This window comes from Acanthochromis polyacanthus, chromosome 9, assembly GCF_021347895.1.
Source record: "Acanthochromis polyacanthus isolate Apoly-LR-REF ecotype Palm Island chromosome 9, KAUST_Apoly_ChrSc, whole genome shotgun sequence".
Taxonomy (NCBI): Eukaryota; Metazoa; Chordata; class Actinopteri; family Pomacentridae; genus Acanthochromis; species Acanthochromis polyacanthus.
In genome coordinates, this window is record NC_067121.1 from 15,017,126 (window position 1) to 15,042,545 (window position 25,420).

The following is a 25,420-nucleotide window of genomic DNA, read 5'->3' on the forward strand; positions in this document are numbered from 1 at the left end:
ATTCCCGCAAGAATCTCACATTTTCATGAAAAAAAAAGAGAAATATGCGGGTCCCGCTTGATTTCACAATTTCCGCATAAAATGAGAAAACTATAACCAATATAAATGGAGCTGTGAGTGAGTTTTTATGTGACGCCCGGCCTGACATCGCGCATTCACACACACACACACTAGAAGCACGAGCTGATGCGGAGCGCGGCGCCAGTGTTGCCAACTTAACGACTTTCTCGCTAAATCTAGCGACTTTCCAAAGCGCCCTAGCGACTTTTTTTGTCAAAAGCGACTAGCCACAAATCTAGCGACTTTTTCTGCCGTTTTGGACTATTTTATTTTCAGTTTTACAATATTTACAAACCTATCACCATACGAACAGTATATTGACATAACACAAGGTAAGGCATGAAGGGTAAACTTCCTTACCTTAAAAAAGAGGGCCCCCCCACCCAAGAGAAATAAAAAAAAAATAATAATAATAATAAAAAAAAATACAGTCAGTGTACAACGTAATACAAACAACTATATTAAATACTTGGAGTAAGAGATGTACCGATATGGTCTAAATATGGCTGCCAAATTTTCAAAAACGTATTGTATCGATTTCTGAGTCGATATGTGATTTTTTCCAAGGGGATGCAACTATTCATCTCAAAAGACCACCTGTCAATAGAAGTAGGGGAATCAGATTTCCATGACACTGCAATACACTTCCTGGCCACACACAAAGCAACCTGCATAAACTTGAGTTGTGCACTGTTTAGAGAAGCATCAATACAGGTAAAATTCCCCAATAAACACAGTTCTGGGTCCAGTGGGACATTAACTCCTGTGATCCTGGTTAAAGTAGAACAGATATCATGCCAGAAAGGCCTCACTTTGTTACAGTGCCAGGTACAATGTAGAAAGGAACCAACTTCAGTATCACATCTGAAGCACATCTCTGACAGGTCAGATTTGAATGAATGTAACTTTTCCAGAGTATGGTATAATTGATGTTGAATATTATAGGGCATTGATAGTAGTTGACAAGCCTCTCTGACATAAATCTGCCCAAAGCTGTTCATCAATTGTGACACCAAGATCCGACTCCCATTTCATTCTAGACTTATGCAAACCTGGTTTTGGGCATTCATTCATCAACAGGCGATACATTTTAGAAATGAATTTATATGTGTTCCCCTCACAAAGAAATCTCTCAATATCATTCATGACAGGCAAAGTCAGTTCAGGACCGAGATTAGCTCTCAGAAAGGATCTTATCTGGAGATAACAGAAAAAGGTCTGATTGGACAAGTTATATTTCCTCTTCAGGTGTTCAAATGACATGAAAAGTCCTTTGTCAAAACAGTCCTCCAAGTGTTGGATTCCTTTATGATGCCATATATCCAGAATCTTATTGTCAATAGTCATGGTTATAAGTTCATTTTGTTTTAAAGGTGTTTTAGGTGGCAATCCAACCTTCAATCCAAGACTTTTGTGAACCTCATACCAAATTTTAATCAGATGCCTCAATATAGGATTATCTGTCCTCTTGTTTATAGTTCCAGAATTATGTTTATAAATGAAGTCACTGTGGACCTTTTCTTTCAGGAGATGCAGCCCAATATGTGTCCAAGAGGGAGCGTCACTGCCCTCAAAAAATGATGAAACAAACCTCATTTGAGCTGCCAAGTAGTAATTTTTAAAACTGGGTAATCGAAGTCCCCCTGAACCATAGTCCCACGTTAACTTTGTCATGGATATCCGGGGTGCTTTACAGTTCCAGATGAATTGTCTAACATATCTATTAAGAGTTTTAAAAAAGGATTGTGGAAGTGGGTCTAACATATCTATTAAGAGTTTTAAAAAAGGATTGTGGAAGTGGAATAGGCAGGGATTGAAATAAATATTGCAATCTTGGTTGATTGGCAGAGTTAATTGTATTAAAATGAATGTACAAAGTGAGAGGCAAACCCATCCACCTATGTAAATCATCTTCAATCTTACTGAGCAGTGGGAGGTAATTCAATTTATACAAGTTTTTAAGGTTATTGTCTACAGTTATCCCAAGGTATTTTATACCATCAATAGGCCATCTAAATACACTCCTGCGCTGAAGGTTGGAGTGGTCGAAATTTGTCAGTGAAATAATTTCACTTTTTTCCAAATTCACCTTATAATCTGAAATACTCCCATAGGTATTTAATATAGTTTGTAATTTGGAAAGAGAGTTACCAGGGTCTTTAAAGTATAAAATAATGTCATCTGCTAGGAGATTAATTTTGTGAACTGTCTGACCCACCTGAAAGCCCTTCACATCTGGATCTTGTCTAATTGCCTCAGCTAAGGGCTCAATCACCAAGACAAAAAGTGCAGGAGACAAAGGGTATCCCTGTCGACTCGATCTACTTAAAGGGAATGTGGCTGAAATCTGTCCATTGGTGCTGATTCTTGCCTGCGGTTTATGGTAGAGAGTTTGAACCCAATTAATAAATAGTGGGCCAAACCCAAACTTGGCCAACACTTTAAATAAATATGGCCATTCCAACCTATCAAAGGCTTTTTCAGCGTCTAAAGCCACAGCTATGCTGGGCTCTGTTTCAGATTTTGTTAAGTGAATAATACTAAAGAGTCTACATAGGTTATTAGTTGGGGAGCGTTTTGAAATAAAGCCACTCTGGTTTGAATTTATTAGTTGTGGCAGGTATTGTCCAACTCTGTTAGCCAGGGCCTTGGAAATCAATTTATAATCTGTATTTAACAATGAAATTGGCCGATATGAAGAGCATTTCAATGGATCTCTATTTTTTTTGTAAATTACAGTGATTATGGCTGTAGAGAATGATTCAGGGAGTGTTTGAGTCTTAGAGGCTAAGTTAATAAGGAGTAAATCCTTAAATTCCCTATAAAATTCTGGAGGAAACCCATCCTCCCCGGTGACCTGCCTGCCTGCAATGAGCCCAGAGCTTTTTCAATTTCTTTTAGTGTGAAGGGGAGATCAAGACTATTCTGATCTTCCTGGCCAAGCTTAGGAAGTTCAATCGGGGACAAGAATTTATCAATGTTACTCAAGTTTTCTGGCGGTTCTGATGTTCTGATATGTTTTTCTGCCGTTTTGGAGACTGACAGGAAAACTCGGCTCATTCTGCAGTTACTGTCCTCAACAAGCAGCAGGTGCTGCTGTGAGGTTCTCCCCCTCCCAAAGCACAGGCTGTCAGTCCAGTAACCCCGCAGTAGTCCCAGTGTCTGATTAGAGGACACATCCCTCTGCGGCCAGACGGCAGGTGAATCGCGCATATTTTTGCATATTTCACAACTATTCGCATACTTTGCAACTTTCCGCAATTTCCCCGCATAAAATGGCATAAAACCCCCGCATATTTATTCGCATAATCAAGGATTTTAGCCCGCATAATCAAGGATTTTAGCCCGCATAATCAAGGATTTTTGCCCGCGTTTTTCTGGAGGGTCTAATTTCAGTAAAAACAAATACATTTTCAACAAGATTCTAGAAAGTGGGGAACTATATATTTTGGCCAATGAAATAAGTGTCACCTGAGCAAAGCAAGCAATATGACAACATCACTTTTAGGGTTACCACTCATGACTATTTTCAATTCAAATAAACTATTTCACTGCTTAATCAGCTAATCTAAAAATGTGCAAAATTTGTTAGAAGGAATTTAAGTATAAATAAATAATACTAATGTGTAAATATTTCAGCATCAGTGTCATTGATCATGTAAACTCATTACAGGAGCCTTAATCATATGGCATTTTAAGAAAACATCACATTATATTTTATAGACAAAATGATAACAAAATATTCAGCAGATAACAGATGATTAGTAGTTGCAGTACAAGAGTCCAAGACCCACTATGAAGCTATAATTTATTTAAAATGTATTGAAACCCAGCCTAAAGAATGACAGTTTTTATTTCAATCCTCACTGACTAAATCAGTACATTGGTTAAGTGACTGACACCAGTTTCTTTAAAAGTGATCAAAATTCCTGTTGAATACCTGTGCTTTGCCTCTGCGCATGATTACATTTATCACAGTGTACAGGTGACTCAGCAGACCTCTTCAGTATCCAAAACAACCATACTTTTTTGGAAGCCAACAGCTGCTCCCCCTGCAGGCCAAAGGGCACAGCACAGGGCAAACTTTCAGGGAAAGGGAGTGGGAGTGGTGTAAGTCGATCTGCCCAGACACTCTGACCGACTGCTGGGTCTCTGCTCCAGACCAAACAGGGAAAAGAGGTCATGTTGATCCCTGGCAGACTGCCCTGTCTGTCTGTATGTCTGTCCTGTCATCTAGCGGCATGTCTGTCTGCCTTTGGAGATAAAACATGCCTGCTTCTTCACACGTGGACACAGTTTCAGATGAACAGTCTCTTAAAGGCATTCAGCAAATCTTGCTATATAATTATTTTCTTGCTAAAGAGATTTAAGTCAACTGTCCTCAGTCTTCAGATAAAAAAATCTATTCATAGCATTTATTTGAATACATTTGACTTGTCATAGAATCACTATTTAATTCAACTGTACCTACATAAAATTAGGGCTGAAACAGATAGTTGACAAATGAGTAAGCCTATCAAGAGAAGATCACGTTAACAGGGCTCCAGACTAACTTTTTTCCCTAGGAGCACAGTGGCACCTAACTTAAAATTTTAGGAGTGCAAGCACAAAATTTAGGGCCGCGCACCAAAATCGACTTGCAAAGTACAGCCATGGCCATAAGTTTGGACACAGCATGACTTACTATGTCTGTTTTGATGTCTATTACAGAACATAACTAATATTTTTTGACAGCACCAGTTTAATTAGTCAACAAATCAACAAGGGATATAATATTATCAATAAATTCCAACAATTGGAACAACTTTGTTCCCAAAACATAATATTAGAAGAAAATAACAAAAAAAATGCAGTACTTTCACAACCGAATTTGGTAAGAATAACAAAATGACACCAAACTCTTTTGATGTTTTTTTAAAATATGAAACTTACTATAGTTCTTAGGAGTTGTGTACTGTATTGTAAGTGACAATTTTGTGGTATTTTCTAAGATTCACAAGCGTCATGGTACTTGTGTCCAAACTTATGGCCATGGCTGTAAATATACATATTTCCTCTCATTTTCACCGTATTACTGATAAATACTTGAACAATAAATGCAGAAACTATGTTTTCAATTCACATTTTATTGTGCAGCACTTGACACAACATAACAAGAAAAGCACTCAGAGAGCGCAGTACTCTGCCAAGGCTGCTCAGTTGATGTATAATTTCCAGTGGATGAAATATTCAATAAAAAAGACCTTGTGTTGAGCACAGGCATGTGTTATGCATGTGCACGTTATGTATTTTTACCGACTCAAGTGTAAATTACCCTTATAAAGGTCTGTTGATCAGTTCATCAATTTTGGCAAGCCTTTGTTTTGCTAGTGTTAAAATAACCGTTCCCTCCAGGCTTTTATTTTGAAGGCGTATTTTTAATGGTACAAGCTTTTATTTTGCAACAATCCAGCGGCACAGGAAGTGGTTCTCTAAGAAGCAGTTTCTTGACATGACGAATACACTGCCGAAAAGTCCGAAAATTCGGGTAAAGATGAAAGAAAACGGTTCCACGCTTTTGCTGTCTAGCAAAGGATGTGTCTAAACTTAGAAGTAGCTGGAATGGGGACAAGCTCTTACGGTGTTTCCTGAAGAAAGGAGTGATATGAAGGACAGAAAGGTGAATTTATGTTCAAAATAAGGCTGACTGCTGAACGTAAATAAAGGCTTTGTGAAATATCAGGAGCTTCACCGTCATTTGCCCCCCACTCTCACACACATTGGCCCGGCTTCTTCCTCTTCGGTATTCGTCTCCTTCTTTCTTCTTTTGGAGTTAATGTTGGTTTGCAAACCAGCTCATTTGGCATTATTTTCAACTACTGGGCTGAAGTGTGGAGCAGAAGTTCGTCAGCAACAAAAAATATTCAATAATAATTTTTTTTTTTTTAAATCAGCAAATTTACTGGTCGCACATGCGCCAGTAGATTAAAAAAAATTACTCGCACTGTCTCACATTTTAGTTGCAAAATGCGATCATATAGTCGCAGTCTTGAGCCCTGGTTAACTATTTTGATTGTGTGCACATTGCCACTTTGAAGCTTCTCAAATGTGAGGAATTGCTACTTTTTTATCTTCCACATCATTGTAAATTAAATTTGGGGTTTTGGGCTGTTGTTCTGATCATTCTGTGCTCTCGCAACTTTTGGAGTGTATATTTGCCCATTTTTCTCACGTTATAATCTAAGCAATTCACTGAATAGCAAACCAAGTTACAGTTATATGTATCAAGTTGCAGTTCACATTCATGTCTGTTCAGACTTGACCTTTTGGATATAAAAGTTATTATTTCATCAGCTGTCCTACTAGACGTGTGAAATTTTGTCATGGTTGAACATATGAATTCTTGAGTTTTGGTTAAGAAAAGCCGTTTTGTGAGGTCACACTGACCCCGACCTTTGACTACCGTAATCTAACCAATTCAACCTTTAGTTTAGGTCAACATCTGATTAATATTTTAAGAAATTTCTTAAAGCATTGCTAAAGCATTAAGTTTATGACATACAGACATATGCACAGACAGCTCAGACAAAAAAATTACTCAATCCATGTCTCTTGCCAGTGTAGATGCTTCAAAAATATATATTAATCAGTAAGTAAAAATAAATGTTAATTTCAACTCTACAATCTCATCTCTACAGCCTGGGAGTCTTTTGAGTTCACTGACATTACTTTGTCTTTATGGTATTATAAAACAGCAATCTTATTCATTCCTAAATGATAACTTTCTCATTGTTGAAACTGAAAACAGGAGGCTTCAGAAGCATATATAAGCTTGGTTTAAATTTCACTGGTATGCTACAAATGATTCTGAGTTTACTAATGAGTGATTGTAAATAAAGGCTCAGATGTTAATTTCCTGCTCCACTGGGGTTGAAAGGATTTCTCGAGTTATTCGATTACTAAAAATTAGGGATAGTTAGATCCGATCCGCTGGATCGATATCAAGTTCGATCCAGGCCAAAATGACTGGATCGAGCATCGGAGTTTTTTATTAGAACTCGTTGGATCCGATCCATAAGCCCAATCTGTCTCATATATCCTCATCTTCACTTTTCACGACATGCCCTAACACAGACGAGCTGTTGCCATGGTTGCCACGTGCCCGTGTTTTCGTCACGTGAGCAGAGAGTGGACAGAAACCTGCAGAGCTGGTCATGTCTGTCGTGTGGAATTACTATATGTGAACGGAGGAGAAAAGTAAAATAGCTGAGTGCAACGTTTGCAAAATGAGTGTCTCAAGGGGTGGCAGCAAAACCGGATATTTTAACACAACGAACTTAATAAAGCATCTGCAGAAGCATCATGGAAAGCAGTACGGAGACTTTTTACAGGCGAGTGCAAAAAAATAAGTGAACCGCAGCAACCATCATTGCAGGAAGCACTACAGAAGTGTACAAAACTCGCTCTAACGCCAAAATACAGTGCCTATCATAAGTATTCACCCCCTTTGATGTTTTACCCTTTTATTGCTTTCATAAATCAATCATGGTCAATAAAATTTGGCTCTCTTAACACAAAAATTTATTGGAAAAACTCTTTAATGTCAAAGTGAAAACAGATTTCTATAAAGTAATGTTAATGAAAGAAAATTATATAAATAAAAATAATTGTTTACATAATTATTCACCCCTTTTTAATTTATTGGTCTAATTCAATAGAGGTCCATCAAATTGTTGCCAATAGTCTCACAATTAGTGAAATGAAGATCACCTGAGTGGTGTGGGTGTGTTTCAAGTGACTGAGTTGTAAAACACCTGTGTCTGAAGGGTCCACAGAGTGGTTGATCAGTATTCCTGGCTACCATTACACCATGAAGACAGAACAACACTAAGCAACTCAGGGAAAGGGTTATTGAGAAGTACAATTCAGGGGATGGTTACAAAAAAATTTCCAAGGCACTGAACATCCCCCGGAATTCAGTGAAATCAATTATCAAGAAATGGAAGGAATATGGCACTTGTGTGAATCTGCCTAGATCAGGCCGCCCTCGTAAACTGAGTGACCGTGCAAGTAGGAGACTAGTGAGAGAAGCCACCAAGACTCCTACAACTACTCTGAAGGAGTTACAAGCTTCAGCTGCTGAGATGGGAGAGACTGTGCCTGTAGCAACTGCTGCCCGGGTTCTTCACCGGTCAAAGCTTTATGGGAGAGTGGCAATGAGAAAGCCACTGTTGAAGAAAAGTCATATTAGATCTCGACTAGAGTTTGCCAAAAAGCACGTGGAAGACTCCATGGTCAAGTGGAAGATGATTCTTTGGTCTGATGAGACCAAAATTGAGCTTTTTGGCCATCAGACAAGACGTCATGTTTGGTGGAAACCAAACACTGCACATCACCAAAAACACACCATCCCAACTGCAAAGCATGGTGGTGGCAGCATCATGCTGTGGGGATGTTTCTCAGCAACTGGACCTGGAAGGCTTGTAAAGATAGAGGGCAGAATGAATGCTGCAAAATACACTGAAATCCTGGGGGACAATCTTTTTCAGTCTGCAAGAGAACTACATCTTGGGAGAAGATTTATTTTCCAGCAAGACAATGATCCAAAACATACTGCAAAAATTACACAGGAATGGTTAAAAAAGAACCAGGTAAATGTTCTGGAGTGGCCGAGTCAAAGCCCAGACCTCAATCCTATAGAGAATTTGTGGCTGGACTTGAAAAGGGCTGTTCATGCCCGATACCCGCGCAACCTGACAGAGCTTGAGCAGGTTTGCAAAGAAGAATGGAGCAAAATTGCAGTGGGCAGATGTGCAAGACTGATTGAGACCTGTCCACACAGACTCACTGCTGTGATTGTAGCCAAAGGTGCATCTACTAAATACTGACTTGAAGGGGGTGAATAATTATGCAAACAATTATTTTCATTTATATAATTTTCTTTCATTAATATTACTTTATAGAAATCTGTTTTCACTTTGACACTAAAGAGTTTTTTTTCCAATAAATTTTTGTGTTGAGAGAGCCAAATTTTATTGACCATGATTGATTTATGAAAGCAATAAAAGGGTAAAACATCAAAGGGGGTGAATACTTATGATAGGCACTGTATAACAGAGAAAATTGTCAAGTTCATTTTGCTGGATGACCAACCACCTTGTGTCGTGGAAAATGTGGGTTGTTGTAGTATTTTTGACCCCCCGGAAAAAATCAGACTCCCCCTTTGCGTGAATGCGTGCGCCTTACGTTTCCCTCTGTGGCCACTTGACGGCTTCTCTGTTGTACGTTTACTGTTTTTTGTTGTTGTTTTCTACTGTTTTTCGGGTTAAATGTGATTAAGTAGCGAACTGTGGACATGTTTTCGTGTTAAATATGATTAGGTGACAGGTCTCTCCTCTTCTCATCCGCACCGGTGTCTAAATGGCATCAGGGGAGATCCTATACTGCTCTCAGCTTCACTCGCATGAGAACGTTAGGACAAGGTTTAATCGCTTATATTCCATCAGTGTTGTACACGTGTCAATAAAATAATTGTTCAGTGAGAAAACTTTATATCTCCCTATTTAAAATTGGACTCCCCCAAGAATGCAAGACATGGTACCAATATATGTCTCGTGCTTTATACATAAGTACTATACTTAATTATACTAAACACTTTGTACATAAATCATTTATGATTGTTATTTTACTGGACCAGTTAACAATAGAAAAGAATAGAAATTATTTATTCCACACCTGGGAGACTGCCCTCCTTGGCAGTCATGGCTGCTAAATTACTTTGCACACCTTCAACAAGTGTGGAGAATGAGAGGCTCTTCAGAACAGCTTTCAACATTATTGACGAAAAAAGGAGCAGACTGACAGCTGAGAAGGCTGAAATGTTAATCTTTCTGAAGAAAGATCTGTCCCTCATGTAGCAAGACAAGGCAGCTTAAGTATTTTCAGTTCAAGGTCAGGCAGCTAGCATGTTTTATTGTTTTTTGTGAACATAATGTGAGTACTGGAATAGTGTTCATTCTAATATTTAGTTTCATGAGTGTTTTACATACAGTACAACATCAGCGGCTGCATGCAAAAGAAGAAAGACACTAGATTGCACTATCACTGTTTACCCTTGTTTTTCTGGGAGGGGTTTTGGTGCAGCAAATCAGGTGTATAGCCTAGATTTTTATTGCTTTGATTGTGTGTCTTGAGAAGCCATGTGTAACTTACTGAGTACTACCTACATTGTTCTAGTGAAGATGCTATTATTTTATGCTAATGCATAAAATTATTTATTGCAGCCTTGCAATGCCATTGAGGTATAATGTGACTTTTCTGTTTATACACTGGGATTATTTAGTTTAATTTAAATATGTGCACCAAGTTGCAGTTTTATTTCAAACATTTGAATGGTACAGCTGGGTCTGTTGTGTTTACAAATGCTGTTAAAAGCAATGTGAGCTTTAAGTTTTAATAAAGCCACAGCAGTTACACATAACTTGTTGTCACATCTTTTCCTTCTTCCTTTAGGGGACCAGAACAGTTGCTGTACAATGAACGTGGTGTTTTTAGATGTCAGTATCAAGCAAATTACATCCATGTATTATTAACAACTTTTAGAATGACAAAAAGAATCATTTCGGTATCGGATCGGTATCGACCGATCCTCAAGGCTGCGGTATCGATATCGGTATCAGATGTGAAAAAGTGGTATCGAGCCATCCCTACTAAAAATCCTTGAGGCAAAATTCTCTTAATTGAGGCTTTGTTTAATCAACTACATGCGAGACCCCAGGTCACTTAAATTTGACGGGATGCTTCTATTTTAACCAGCGCAGCTTTCCTATTGTTTACAGTAGAAGTGCCCAACCAGTCCGCGGTCTAAACGGTTGTCTAAACTAGTTGTCGGTGAACTGCTAGTTTAGGACAGATTCAGCTGCTGCACAACTTATTTCTCGCTTCAGATGCTTAAATTCAGAAATACTTTTCCCCGAAGTGTTTTCGAAATAAAATAGAAAGTTTACAGCCCAGCCGCTGTGTTTGTCAGATGCATCTGTTGGACTGTCAAGCTGAAAGCTCGGTCACGTGACCACGTAGTGGCCCGCTGAAGCTCTAGCGCCGTCATGTGACAATGTTGTGGCCTGCTACTGACCGCCCACGATGCGTGCGATTTTCAGATGTGGCATGTTAACTAAAGGGAAAACGCATCTAGTGGACACTATACCTTCACCGTATGCTTTCTGTAAGTATTCAGGCACCGTGCCAGAATTCCGGCATGTGGCGCCAATGTTTGGCTCGAGGAAAAAAAAAAAGATAGGACTACATTGCCAATCGAGTTCATCTACCAATGGAATAAGGGGAACGCAGCTTTTGCTAATATCATTAGGCAATGGGAAGTAGAGTGGGGGCAGGTCTTAGATCCAGCTGCATTTGAGTCCATACCAGCACTCAGAGAGCGTAGTATTCCGCCAAGGCTTCCCAGTCATTGTATAATTTCCAACTGATAAGTCCGCAGCGGAATCCGATTACTTGATTAATCACCAGAATAATCGTTAGAATACGCGATTACTAAAATAATCGATATGCTCCACATTCAGAATTACACTGGTTTTCAAGAATAAACAATAAACATGGGAAACAGACACAGACACCAGTTAAGCAGTCAAACATGGCTTTCAGTATCAGTGATAAGAGACTACAAACCACAGAAGGAGCAACACCAGTTTCTGTGACTACTGGAACCTCAGTAAAGCTTGTTCCACACAGAAATTAGAATAAAACTATTCCATGAGAGAGAATTTGAAGATTTATTATTGGTCTCCTCATGGACATGAATCATTTTTTCACAATCCAGACATCTGGCGCGTAACATCTCACCTCCTTATAATCTGTCTCCTCTCATTTCCTCTTCATCTTTGGTTTCCTGTCTCAGTTCATGTGCTAGTCATCTTATCTGACTGGCCTGTCTGTTTCTAACTGCCTTCCTTCCACAAGGACACAAGTCTCATCTCAATGTCAATAACTCTGAGCTTTAACAGAGTGACTACGCCAGCAGTACAGCAGAGAGAGGGTGACCCGGCGCACTCAGATTTGACCTTCTGCTGTGTAGAATCACCTCTGTTTTTCTGCTTCTCTCCGCGATCAATACATGGATTTATTTTTGAACTATTTGGGAACCCACATGCACCAGTACTGATTTCCTTCATTTGACATGATGAAAACCATGATCAGGTGGTGAATGAGGAAAGTCAAAAAAGGAGAGGGTGGAGAGACATAGAAACAATGACAAAATAAAACTAAATTATTTACCAGGTCCCAGTCGACATTGCGGAAGAAAGGATGACCCATGATGTCTGCAAAGCCTGTCTGCGGATGGCAGCCTAGACGCTCCTTGGGATCCTGTGAGAGATGATGCCGGTAGAGAAAGACACCAACTTAAATAATCCATAAGAAAAGTGGACAGGAAGTTGCAAAAACAGACTCAACGGCTCCAGACTAACTTTTTTTCCTAGGAGCACAGTGGCACCTAACTTAAAATTTTAGGAGTGCAAGCACAAAATTTAGGGGCGCACACCAAAATTGACTGACAAAGTAAATATTCACATTTCCTCTCATTTTCAATGTATTACTAATAAATATTTGAACAATAAATGCAGAAACTATGTTTTCAATTCACATTTTATTGTGCAGCAGTTAACACAACATAACAGGAAAAGCACTCAGAGAGTGCAGTACTCCGCCAAGGCTGCTCAGCTGACATATAATTTCCAGTGGATGAAATATTTAATAAAAAAGACCTTGTGTGGAGCACAGGCATGTGTTATGCATGTGAATGTTATGTATTTATATCAGTGGTTCCCAAACTTTTTCTGCAGGGCCCCCCCTTTGGAAGAAAAAAATATTTTCTGGCCCCCCCTACCTGTATGCAGCCACGTCAACACACTCTCAGACACATCTTTTGCTTACAAACTCCTGTAGAATTTATATGAAGTTTAGTTTGTGACATCTTACTGAAAACTCTTAAAAGGAACACATCATTTTTAAGAGCTGAAGCATTAAAAGTGACTTGGCAGCAAACATATCTCAATTTTGTATTTGAACTTATTAACAGAGAAAACTGCAAAAGTATGACATCTTCCTAAAAACATAAATGAATAAGTCACTGGAATGGAAGCAGTGACTTTGGAACATGAATCTCATATTTTTACGATCAGTATTAATTCCTTTCAAGACTCAGAATTTACTCTCTGCACAAAAACGGCATGTTAACAATTCTCTGGTAATAAACAAAAACTTGCAAACATTCTCTGCAAAAACAACATTTCTAGTCACACTTCAAGTCCCACAATCCTTTCAGTGACTGATGTGGGCTTCCTTTGGGCTGCAGATTTTCTCAAATCGAGGCTGCAGCTGTGAGACCGCCACTCTTAGCTCATTTTCAGTGTCCAGCTTTGATCTGTATTTTGTGTTGAGGCAACTGCAGAGAAACCTCTCTCACACAAGTAAGATGTGGCAAAAGGAAGAAGTGTGGTCAGGGCTCTCCTGCCCTGCAGTGAGTAGTCCATTTCCACTCCAATCCAAAATGCAGCCAAAGTCTGAGTTAAAGTTAGACCCTCCAGAAAAACGCGATTATGCGATCGCATGAATTCCCGCATTAATCATCAAAATGCCGCTGATTATGCGGGGGTCAATTTTTTCCCAAAAGGCCACATAATCCCCACAAAACAGCACATAATTCCCGCAAGAATCTCACATTTCCACGAAAAAAAAGAGAAATATGCGGGTCCCGCTTGATTTCACAATTTCCGCATAAAATGAGAAAACTATAACCAATATAAATGGAGTTGTGAGTGTGTTTTTATGTGAGGCCCGGCCTGACATCATCAGTTCGCGCATTCACACACACACACACACACTAGAAGCACGAGCTAATGTGGAGCGCGGCACCAGTGTTGCCAACTTAGCGACTTTCTCGCTAAATCTAGCGACTTTCCAAAGCGTCCTAATGACTTTTTTTGTCAAAGACGACTAGCCACAAATCTAGCGACTTTTTCTGCCGTTTTGGAGACTGACAGGAAAACTCGGATCATTCTGCAGTTACTGTTTTCAACGAGCAGCAGATGCTGCTGTGTGCTTCTCCCCCTCCCAAAGCACAGCCTGTTAGTCCAGTAACCCCGCAGCAGTCCCAGTGTCTGATTAGAGGACACATCCCTCCGCGGCCAGACGGCAGGTGAATCGCGCATATTTTTGCATATTTCACAACTATTCGCATACTTTGCAACTTTCCGCAATTTCCCCACATAAAATGACATAAAACCCCCGCATATTTATTCGCATAATCAAGGATTTTAGCCCGCATTTTTCTGGAGGGTCTATAAAGTGCAATCTCATTGTTGAATCAGAGCTGACATCCATGAACTGTTCCTCTTCTGCAGCGCTGAAGTCAGCTGCTGGTGCTGAACTGAAGGGGTCATATTCAGTAGGATCCTCCACTGGGAAATATCTCAGAAACTGTTCCTATAGGGCAGAGATGTGGCTTATCATGCATGGCATGAATGTGTTCTGCAGCTTGTTGTCCTCAATGAATGATTTCAGGCTCTCAAATGAGTCTATATTCCCTCCTTTCACTCGTTTCTCCCACATCTCCAGTTTTTTTGAAAATGATGTGATTTTATCTGCCAGCTGTGGAAGATGTGTTTTAGTGCCCTGCATCTGGAGATTCAGTTCACTGAGTTTCTGAAACATGTCACTGAGGTATGCAAGTTTCATGAGGAAGTTGTTATTGCTAAACTTGTGAGCAAGTTCATTACCTTCCTGCTCCAAAAAGATTCTGATTTCATCGCGCAATTCTAACACCCTGGAAGGAACCTTCCCACGTGACAACCATCAGGACTCACTGTGAAACAAAACGGCTGTGTGGTCGGATCACATTTCCTCACAGAGAGCTGCAAAAATCCGGGATTTGACGGGTCTTGTTTTGATGTAGTTCACTGTGGCAATGATGTCTGCCTTATGTCGTTCAGCTCGGGACTCAGCTGTTTAGACGCCAGCGCCTCTCGATGTATCATACAGTGTGTCCACTGCACATTGGGGGAGACGCGCCTGATGAGCGCTTGCAGCCCTCCTCGTTTCCCAGACATAGCCTGAGCCCCATCAGTGCAGATCCCCACACAGTCCTCCCATTTCAGATCAGCCTCTTTCAAATAAGTGTCAGTGATTTTGACTAATTCCTCTGCAGTGGCTCTGTTAGTTACACGTTTGCAGAAGACCAAATCCTCCTTCAAATCATTGGCATCAATGAATCTACGTACACACGTGGACAAAATTGTTGGTACCCCTCAGTTAAAGAAGGAAAAACCCACAATTCTCACTGAAATCACTTGAAACTCACAAAAGTAACAATAAATAAAAATTTATTGAAAATTAAATAATCAAAATCAGCCATTACTTTTGAATTGTTGATTAACATAATTATTTAAAAAAACAAACTAATGAAACAGGGCTGGACAAAAATGATGGTACCCATAACTTAATATTTTGTTGCACAACCTTTTGAGGCAATCACTGCAATTAAACGATTTCTGTATTTGTCAATGAGCGTTCTGCAGCTGTCAACAGGTATTTTGGCCCACTCCTCATGAGCAAACAGCTCCAGTTGTCTCAGGTTTGATGGGTGTCTTCTCCAAATGGCATGTTTCAGCTCCTTCCACATATGTTCAATGGGATTCAGATCTGGGCTCATAGAAGGCCACTTTAGAATAGTCCAACGCTTTTCTCTCAGCCATTCTTGGGTGTTTTTGGCTGTGTGTTTTGGATCGTTGTCCTGTTGGAAGACCCATGACCTGCGACTGAGACCAAGCTTTCTGACACTAGGCAGCACATTTCTCTCCAGAATGCCTTGATAGTCTTCAGATTTCATCGTACCTTGCACACTTTCAAGACACCCTGTGCCAGATGCAGCAAAGCAGCCCCAAAACATTACTGAGCCTCCTCCATGTTTCACCGTAGGGACAGTGTTCTTTTCTTCGTATGCTTGGTTTTTGAGTCTATGAACATAGTTGATGTGCCTTACCAAAAAGTTCCAGTTTGGTCTCATCTGTCCAAAGGACATTCTCCCAGAAGCTTTGTGGCTTGTCAACATGCACTTTTGCAAATTCCAGTCTCGCTTTTTTATGAGTTTTTTTCAGCAGTGGTGTCCTCCTTGGTCGTCTCCCATGAAGTCCACTTTGGCTCAAACAACGACGAATGGTGCCATCTGACACTGATGTACCTTGGCCTTGGAGTTCACCTTTAATTTCTTTGGAGGTTGCTCTGGGCTCTTTGGATACAATTCGAATGAGCCGTCTCTTCAATTTGTCATCAATTTTCCTCTTGCGGCCACGTCCAGGGAGGTTGGCTACTGTCCCGTGGGTCTTGAACTTCTGAATAATATGAGCCACTGTTGTCACAGGAACTTCAAGCTGTTTAGAGATGGTCTTATAGCCTTTACCTTTAAGATGTTTGTCTATAATTTTTTTTCGGATGTCCTGGGACAATTCTCTCCTTCGCTTTCTGTTGTCCATGTTCAGTGTGGTACACACCTTTTCACCAAACAGCAGGGTGACTACTTGTCTCCCTTTAAATAGGCAGACTGACTGATTATGAGTTTGGAAACACCTGTGATGTCAATTAAATGACACACCTGAGTTAATCATGTCACTCTGGTCAAATAGTTTTCAATCTTTTATAGAGGTACCATCATTTTTGTCCAGGCCTGTTTCATTAGTTTGTTTTTTTAAATAATTATGTTAATCAACAATTCAAAAGTAATGGCTGTTTTTGATTATTTAATTTTCAATAAATTTTTATTTATTGTTACTTTTGTGAGTTTCAAGTGATTTCAGTGAGAATTGTGGGTTTTTCCTTCTTTAACAGAGGGGTACCAACAATTTTGTCCACGTGTGTATATTATCAAAAAACAGTCTTTGTTACTATCAGTCGCTTCATGCACCTGCAGGTCAAAACGATTGTCTCTCATCCTATCATTAAGCTGCTCCTCTGTCTTTTGAAATGTCGTAAATGCGCCTCCCGATAGTATTGTTTGACAGAGGAATTGTCTTTAGTTTGTTTGCTGCTGATTCATCAATCATGGTTGAAACCATGTCAATAGAAGAAGGAAGTATTAATTCCTCGACAATAGCGTGCGGCTTTTTACACTGAGCAACTCTGTAGGCGACCTTATATGAGGCGAGTTGGCCATTTCCAGGTACATATGCTGCTTTATTGAAGCGACTCCGTTGTTCATGACAGTCAAGTAGTTTCTTTCTGAAGAAATCGACTGGCTTTTCTCTGTGTTCGGGATGTGCAGTCTCCAAGTGGCGCCTTACCTTATTTGGCTTCATACTGTCAGAAGCTAATATTTTGAGACACACGAAACACTATGGCCTTGCTTCATTACCCACAGTTGTACTTGTGAAGCTGAGGGCGTGATATGCCTCGTCATATTTTCTTGTCTTTGTTTTACTTGTTGTGAGGTTTGGTGTAGATTCATTTGCTTTCCGTTTACCTGGCCGTTTTCCTGTCACAAACTTCTCCATGCTCTGCTATCTTGCGCTGCAGCATACATTGTTTGTGTATGTCTAGCCTAGCAAGGTAGGGTTGCCAGGTCTGTGTTTTTCCAGCAGAACTTCAAATGTTGCTGCTGGATGATTTAGTTTGGTTGATTGGGTTGACCTCTATTGCATGCAAATTTTATCAATAATATATATAAATACACATCCACGACTGAAATGAGATCATTTATTTCTACTTAAACAATACCAAACTCCAGATCAATACATATGTGCACACACACACAGACCTGACCATCTTGTCACCGAGCCCCCCCTGCCCTAACTAGAGTCCCTATATTACCAGAGTAGCAACATGATGGGTCCAAAAAATTTTGGTCACATGATCTATGGGCGCCATTTTGTTTCCTATTCATGAATGCCGGGTTTTCCTGTTAACGTTGTTTACACCGCAGAGAGTAATTCTAGGTCTTTTTTCGCTTCCTAAATACCTGAAAAATGACAGGCTGTTGTGCCTTTGGGTGCACAAATCGATCGGAGAAGGGATTTCACATGTTTAGATTTCCCAGTAATAGTGAAAGAAGGAAACTGTGGAAAAATAAAGTCCGGAGAGTGGGATGGAAACCGACTTCATCATCGTTTTTGTGTCAGGTTAGTCCCATGTATGTACTTTCATGTTATGATGTATGGGTGAATGACAGATAGAAAAGTTTGATGTGATTTTAGGCAGTTGTGGTTATTTTGACTTTGACCATTTTCATGCATGGAGATGCATACGGGCCGCTGATGTTTAACGGGGTACCCGTTAAACTTCAGCGGCCCGTATTCGGGCCGTCTTGAGATGTGCAAACGTATTTTGCTAAATTGACTGAAGCTGCAAACTCGATGATAGAAACATTATACACCCATGGAAAGCTTAGATTCTCATGAATCCGCCGGTATAAACCACTTTCAGATGTGATTACCACAGCGGGTAATATAAACACATTTGTCCAACAAACAGCAAATAACGTAAACAGCAAAACTCACCTTTGAAGGCTCATAACTAGTCACAGATGAAAATATTCCACTATATTACTCTGGTAATATAGGGACTCTAGCCATAACTCCCCGGCCCCCTTAGGGGGCGCGCCCCCCAGTTTAGAAACCACTGATTTATATCAAATCACATGCAAATTACCCTTATAAAGGTCTGTTGATCAGTTCATCAATTTTGGCAAGCCTTTGTTTTGCTAGTGTTAAAATAACCGTTCCCTCCAGGCTTTTATTTTGAAGGTGTAATTTAATGGTACAAGCTTTTATTTTGAAACCAATCCAGCGGCACAGGAAGTGGTTCTCTAAGAAGCAGTTTCTTGACATGACGAATATGCTGCTGAAAGTCCGAAAATTCGGGTAAAGATGAAAGAAAACGGTTCCACGCTTTTGCTGTCTAGCAAAGGATGTGTCTAAACTTAGAAGCAGCTGGAATGGGGACAAGCTCTTACGGTGTTTCCTGAAGAAAGGAGTGAAGGACAGAAAGGTGAATTTGTGTTCAAAATAAAGCTGACTCCTTAATGTAAATACAGGCTTTGTGAAACATCAGGAGCTTCACCGTCATTTGCCCTCCACTCTCACACACATCGGCAAGCCTTCTTCTTCTTTGGTGTTCGTCTCCTTTCTTCTTTTGGAGTTAATGTCGGTTGGCAAACCAGCTCATTTGCTCATTACTGTCAACTACTGAGCTGAAGTGTGGAGCAGAAGTTTCTCAGTAGCAAAAAATATTCAATAGTAATTTAAAAAAAATAAATAAATCAGCAAATTTACTGGTCGCACATGCGCAAATAGATTAAAAATGTACTCACACTGTCTCAAATTTGAGTCGCAAAAAGCAACCATTTAGTTGCAGTCTGAAGCCCTGAGACTGGAATTTTGGTGAAGGAAAAAGTTTTTTGTAAAAAGTTGATAAAGCCACAATGAGATACAGTGGCAGACAGGTGGCAGAGAAACTATGATAGATTGCAGTTTACTAACAGAGGCCATAATAATGTCATTCTCAGAGGCAAGTTCTGTGTAAGACTGATAGAGGTTCATGTGATCCCTTCTTACCTTGTTGAGGAACCCTTTGAGCACACTGGCAGCTTTGACTGACAACGAGCGGGGGATTCGGATCTGTTTTTCCAATATTACTGCAGGAGGTGAGAGGAAAGGGGGGAGGTGTGTGCACAAGAAAAGGAGAGGTTGAGACAAACGGTCCCCTGAGGATAAAATGACAGACGAAGGTACCAACACTGCTGTTATGTGTTCATCCCTTTCACTAATACTCATGTTCAACACATACAGCAGACCTTCAATGGAGGGTCAGTGGCTTTAGATAGTGTACTGAAATATGACTTTCTAAATCTAACACTTTATTGGTAATTTTAAGAAAACATTTGTAATCATATTTATATTGAATAGAAAAAAAATACTCATGCTTTCACACATTTCCCCTTAACAGATGGCACATGCCTGGTACTGAGAGAAGCCATTAGAAAGGTGTCAATGTAAAAGGTGTTTCATGGTTCCACACAGTAGTTTTTCTTCCAGCTATAAACCTCCCAGTGTGAGTGTTACCTTGGAAGAGGTAGTCTTCTGTGTTCTGGTCTGGATTGTCAGAGCTGCCAACGATATCGAAAGGTGACCGGCCCGCCATCATCTCAAACATCAGCACGCCCAGTGCCCACCAGTCCACACTGAACCCTGGGATGTACAGTATTAACGTTAAAGCTCATTTTTTTCGGACAAGCACAGACAGACCAAACATGTTCTAAAACAGGGGCCCAAAACAAACATTAACAAATATGCGTTTACAACTACGATTTAAAATAAGCAGTATACCTACTTTGATAGCAATGTTTTTGCATGTTTAAGGACATTCTTTTTTAACTCTTGTCCTTCAAATTGCGGTTTACAACTGCACAAAGCAGACCACTGGGTCACTACTAGGGATGTGCGGACTAGTCGTTTAATCGTTTAACCGCCTACTCATTTATTAAACGTTTAGTATTTTACTAGTCGGTTAAACGCTAGTGTGCCCACCCACCCCGACCAGGCGCCGCCATGCAGCTCTACGCTCGGCCGTGCACCGCACGCTCGTCCCGTCTGGGCTACCTGGTTGATCCTGCCAGTAGCATATGCTTGTCTCTTTTTTCAACCCCCGCTATCCCCCTCATCATTAGCGGTGTTTTGACCACTCCAGCTACACCCACCACGTCCCTTCCTGCCACCCCGAAGCAAAGCATCGGCTCCAGTATGTGCTGCTCGTGGACTGTCATGGCACACCGACCCGCTGCCGTTACGCACAGACGCAGCGGCACTTTCTGTCTCAGTGGACGACTGAACATCTTCATCAGAGGGTGAATATTCCTCTTCAGAATATGAGTAAGCCATTACTTGACAAAGTACTTTGTCAGCGTTGACCAGACCTCTTGGTATGGTGAGTTTTCTCACTCTAAAATGTGCCGTCTTGCGCTCTGATACGCTCCGATGGCGAGTCTCGTCTCCTCGGATTTCAAACTCTGTAAACTCCAAAACTTTGCATGAAAACACGCCCACAACTGATGCTCAGATTGAAGTCCCAGATGTCCGCCATCTCCTGGTGTACAGTACATGAGGCACACGAGGCAGTATATTTGAAGCTATGGCTTGTTATGTTCAGCAATGTTGCGACTTTGGCGCTTAAAGGGTTAAATTGCAAGTTTTCCGAACCGACTAGTCGCCAATAAAATTAGCGACTAGTCGGTTCGGAAATTAGTCGAAATTCCCATCCCGAGTCACTACAGCAACAGCCTCCGCCTTAAAAGTATTATACTAAAGTCATTCCATATAATCACACCTTTACCAATAATCTCACACTTCACAGTAACTTGTCTAAGCAAGTGTAGTGGTCTTTTGAGTGTACAGAATAACAGCTGTTATATTTACATTCTTAACCTAACGTTGAAGCAACCAGCATAATATGATATTTGAAAAAGATTAAAAAGGGTGGAGAGAGAAAAGCTTCTTTAGCATTAAATTTAAGTAATCCAAGAGTCCTTATCTTAATTAAATTGAACTATCTATAGAGAACCAAATCAGAACTTCCAGGGTCTGTTCCATTAGAAAGAAAATCTATGAAAGCAAATCAGACTCATCAGATTCTGAATTTTAAAAGCTGCTGACTTTCTTACTTTAAATTTTTTTGGAATCAAAATTATTTATGTGAATTTCTTATGCCTGAATTTAGCTCATCAAAATTGTAAAAACCAGTTAAAAATTCAATGCATTCAAAATTCGCTACCAAAAAAATTCAATGTGTTCAAAATTCGCCGTCAAAAAATTCAGTGTTCGAAATTCACCTTCAAAAAAAATTTTCTGTTCACATCCAGGGGACTTAGACATAAATAATCGATCCTGGCCAAAATCGAACGCCCAGCCAATCAAGTGACGCTCCTCTGGTCATGTGACATGGACAGTTGACCTCACAAGACCGGGGTAACCATGGCTACCAGTGTGAACGAGAGCGCTTCGGTTTCATCCTTTATGTGTCCTCTACGTGGTTCGTTTTTGTGAAAGTCAGTAACCAGTAATGCATTTCAAAGAATAAGATCTCTAGTATATGCAAGGAGCTTTTAATGACATGCTGCTCGCCGTGCTAGTACAGCGTTAGCTGCGCTAGCCGCGTTAGTACAGTAATAAGGTCACACTGACAGCACATTCTGCAGCTGGCAGAACAGAGGTTAGCCTAGACAGGAAACCCTATCTCTAGTAAAAATAAATAGCAAATAGGTTTTCTCACAGAAATCCTATTTTGATGGTTTGTTGCACAGGTTTCACTATTTTAGGTCAGATGCTGAACTTTTGTTGTAATACACTAAATACAATTAGTCACACATCATATAAAGCTTAAAATGGTCATAATTGGTCCCTCACTGTGCAGGCAGGGCCAAGGTATGCAATAAAAAAAAAGCTAACAAGCCTAGTTTTTGTTTTCTATGAAGAGGTAAAACAGATCATGTACAGCACCGAGGTGGGCTTACTTATCAGAGTGCATCCAGCATAAATATTTTACATGTCTACAATGTAATTTTGATGAAGAGAGAACATATTGTTCAGCTCAGTAGTTGCTATTTATGATAAAACTTTTCCACTGCAACCACTGTCACTTGTCTCAGTACAAATAGCATAATTGTGACTAAATAAGGTGGCAGCTGAGGAAGCAGCTAAATGTTATCATTATTTTTTTCTGTTGTCACCATCTTTGCTTTTCTTTCTATGACATGTTAAACTGTCTGCGGTGGAAAACAGTTGCTGTACTCATTTGAAAATTGTCACTTAAAAACACAAATACTAATACATTGATTCTTTCAACAGGGTCACTATGATGGCATTTTTGGTAATCGGGGAGCTCTTTCTATTTTTATTTTGTTACGTCTATAGATACTTGTACATGCAGCAGTCGGGATGTAGGAAATGCTGTTTCATTCAGTACTTGAAAGTACATTGAACCTTTGCTATACATATCTTTAGCACGTTCAATTTTGAGTCACACATCTAGACAATCTTCACCACATAATTTTTCCAACCAATGTACTCTGTACTCTGCATAATGAGTTTAGGTGGAGGATCGTATTCAGACGATGCCACAAGTGCCCCAATGCAAATTCTAATGCTTTTTTAAAGTATTTGCTCATATTTAGTTCTATTTTACTGATTGTTTTAGTTTGCTAGCTATTTTTTAGCGTTTGTTTCTCATTTTCAATTTTTTTACTGGTTAAGTTCCACTGTACCCACAGAGATGCTTACAAGTTTTATTTTTTATGTTGCTGGGGATAGGCTTTTCACATAGTTTAGTTTACCCAGGTTCTGGATCACTGCAGCATCCATTATCATAGCTGAGAGTAGCATCTCAGCTATTCCTACATAATGCCTCATCATCAGATACCATTTCTGGTAAGTGCCTCTATGTTATAATTCTCACCGTAATCCTCTCCTCTGAGTATTTCGGGGGCGATGTAATTGGGGGTACCACAGAAAGTGCTCGTTGTATCGCCTGGTCTTAAGCCCTCCTGCAAAAACAAAAAGATCGTCAGATTATTCAAGGGGGCTGTAAACTGACACTTCTGCAGCTTTGCAGGTGCTTTTATCCAAAGTGCTATCATTAGAACAAGCATTAATCTGTAAACCACACCTTGCACATGCCATAGTCTGTGAGTTTGATGTGTCCTTCAGAATCCAGCAGTACGTTGTCCAGTTTCAAGTCTCTGTAGATAATTCCTCGCTCATGGAGGTAGTTTAGCGCCAGACTGATCTCTGCTGAGTAGAATCTGAAAGGGAGAGAGAACAGAATCCTTCATCAAAATAAGCTGTAGCTACATAAAGACATTAAATTACATTTGTTTTATTTGTTTTAATTACACATGAGACAAACAGCTTGATTTTACCTAGCATGTTCTTCTGGAAGTTTCCTTTGTCTTTGCATGTGGAACATGAGATCTCCACCGTTCACATATTCAATAACAAAGAAGAGTCTGTGGAAAGATGCAAGTGTTTTGCTGAGTTTATTATTTTTTCACTTGAACACAATTAGTCATTTGTTTAATCATCTAAAAGAATCTGTCAGGGTGCTGTCCGCAATGGGTTTTTTAAAATCTTTTATAAATTTGGTTAAGCATTTTTAATACACCTGAAACAAATTCTGACACAAAATATCAACAAACACAATAATCAAAAATGTACCAAGTAAAGAAGAATTTTGTGATTGCTAAAGAATTTTTTAGAGACTCCTGAGTAAAATGTCCAATTTCAAACTTCCTGGATCCACTATACATTGCTTGGTTTGCTGGTGGTCTTTTCACTGGTTTACATTTAGAAAATGGTAATGTGAAACATTCCTATGCACCAATCGAGAAATGGATGGGCTGAGAATGGAAAGACACACAAGAAGTTCCGCTTTTGTGCTTCATGGTAATCACTGAACATTTTTAAACAAAGGACTTTTTGTTCGAAACTTTAACTTTTGTTGGAATGTTTGATGTCATAAATAAAGTTTTCAGGGGCTTTTACTATGACCGGGGTTTTCCCCATGACTGCACTCTTCCACTCACCTTCAAGTGTTTTGTTTACCTAAACGTAAGCATACCTTAACCAGAGGAGCAGCAGGGGAGGAAGCACTGTATGTCATTTTGAAATGGCTAGGATTTGTCAAGACAGAATGGTTTCTGTAAACAGGCATCTCCGACAAGCCCATAAATATATGGGCATGGATACAATTTTCAGCATTTCGGCTCTGTACACCATCACAGTGGATTTGAAATGAAACAGTGAAGATGTGCTTGAAGTGCAGATTTTCACTTTTAATTTGAGAAGAATTACATCCAAATCAGGTGGACAGTTAAGAAGAAACAACATATTTTAGATGTGCCCTCCACCTTTGAATAATTGGACAACTGGCTGCTCAGCTGTTCCATGGTCAGGTATGTGTTATTCCCTGATTATTTAATTTACATGGAGCAGATAAAAGGTTTAGAATTCAAATGTGGTATTTGTCTTTGGAATCTGGTGAGGTCAACTCTAAATATGAAGTCCAAAGAGCTGTCACTATCAGTGAAGCAAGCCATCATTAGGCTGAAAAATCAAAACAAAACCATCAGAAAGATAGCACCAACATTAGGTGTGGTCAGATCAGCTGTTTGGTACATTCTTAAAAAGAAACAACGCACTGGTGAGCTCAGTAACACCAAAAGACCCAGAGACCACAGAAAACAAGTGTGGTGGATGACAGAAGAATCCTTTATCTGGTGAAAAAAAACCTTCACAACAGTTGGCCAGATCAAGAACAACAATTAAGAGAA

The 25,420-nt window shown here is 39.8% G+C and overlaps 1 protein-coding gene across 4 annotated transcripts in view; it reads right to left on the bottom strand.

Annotated features, from left to right (window-relative positions):
• Positions 1–25,420, bottom strand: part of prkci (protein kinase C, iota) — a 70,448-nt gene that overhangs the window by 2,222 nt on the left and 42,806 nt on the right. For all 4 annotated transcript variants that reach the window (XM_051953368.1, XM_051953367.1, XM_051953366.1 and 1 more), the window contains 6 exons: positions 24,011–24,097; positions 23,758–23,893; positions 23,548–23,635; positions 20,163–20,288; positions 19,656–19,735; positions 12,331–12,420 (listed from right to left, as the gene is read on the bottom strand). In XM_051953368.1, the coding sequence (XP_051809328.1) occupies positions 12,331–12,420; positions 19,656–19,735; positions 20,163–20,288; positions 23,548–23,635; positions 23,758–23,893; positions 24,011–24,097 (607 nt within the window). The remainder of the gene's footprint in view (positions 1–12,330; positions 12,421–19,655; positions 19,736–20,162; positions 20,289–23,547; positions 23,636–23,757; positions 23,894–24,010; positions 24,098–25,420) is intronic.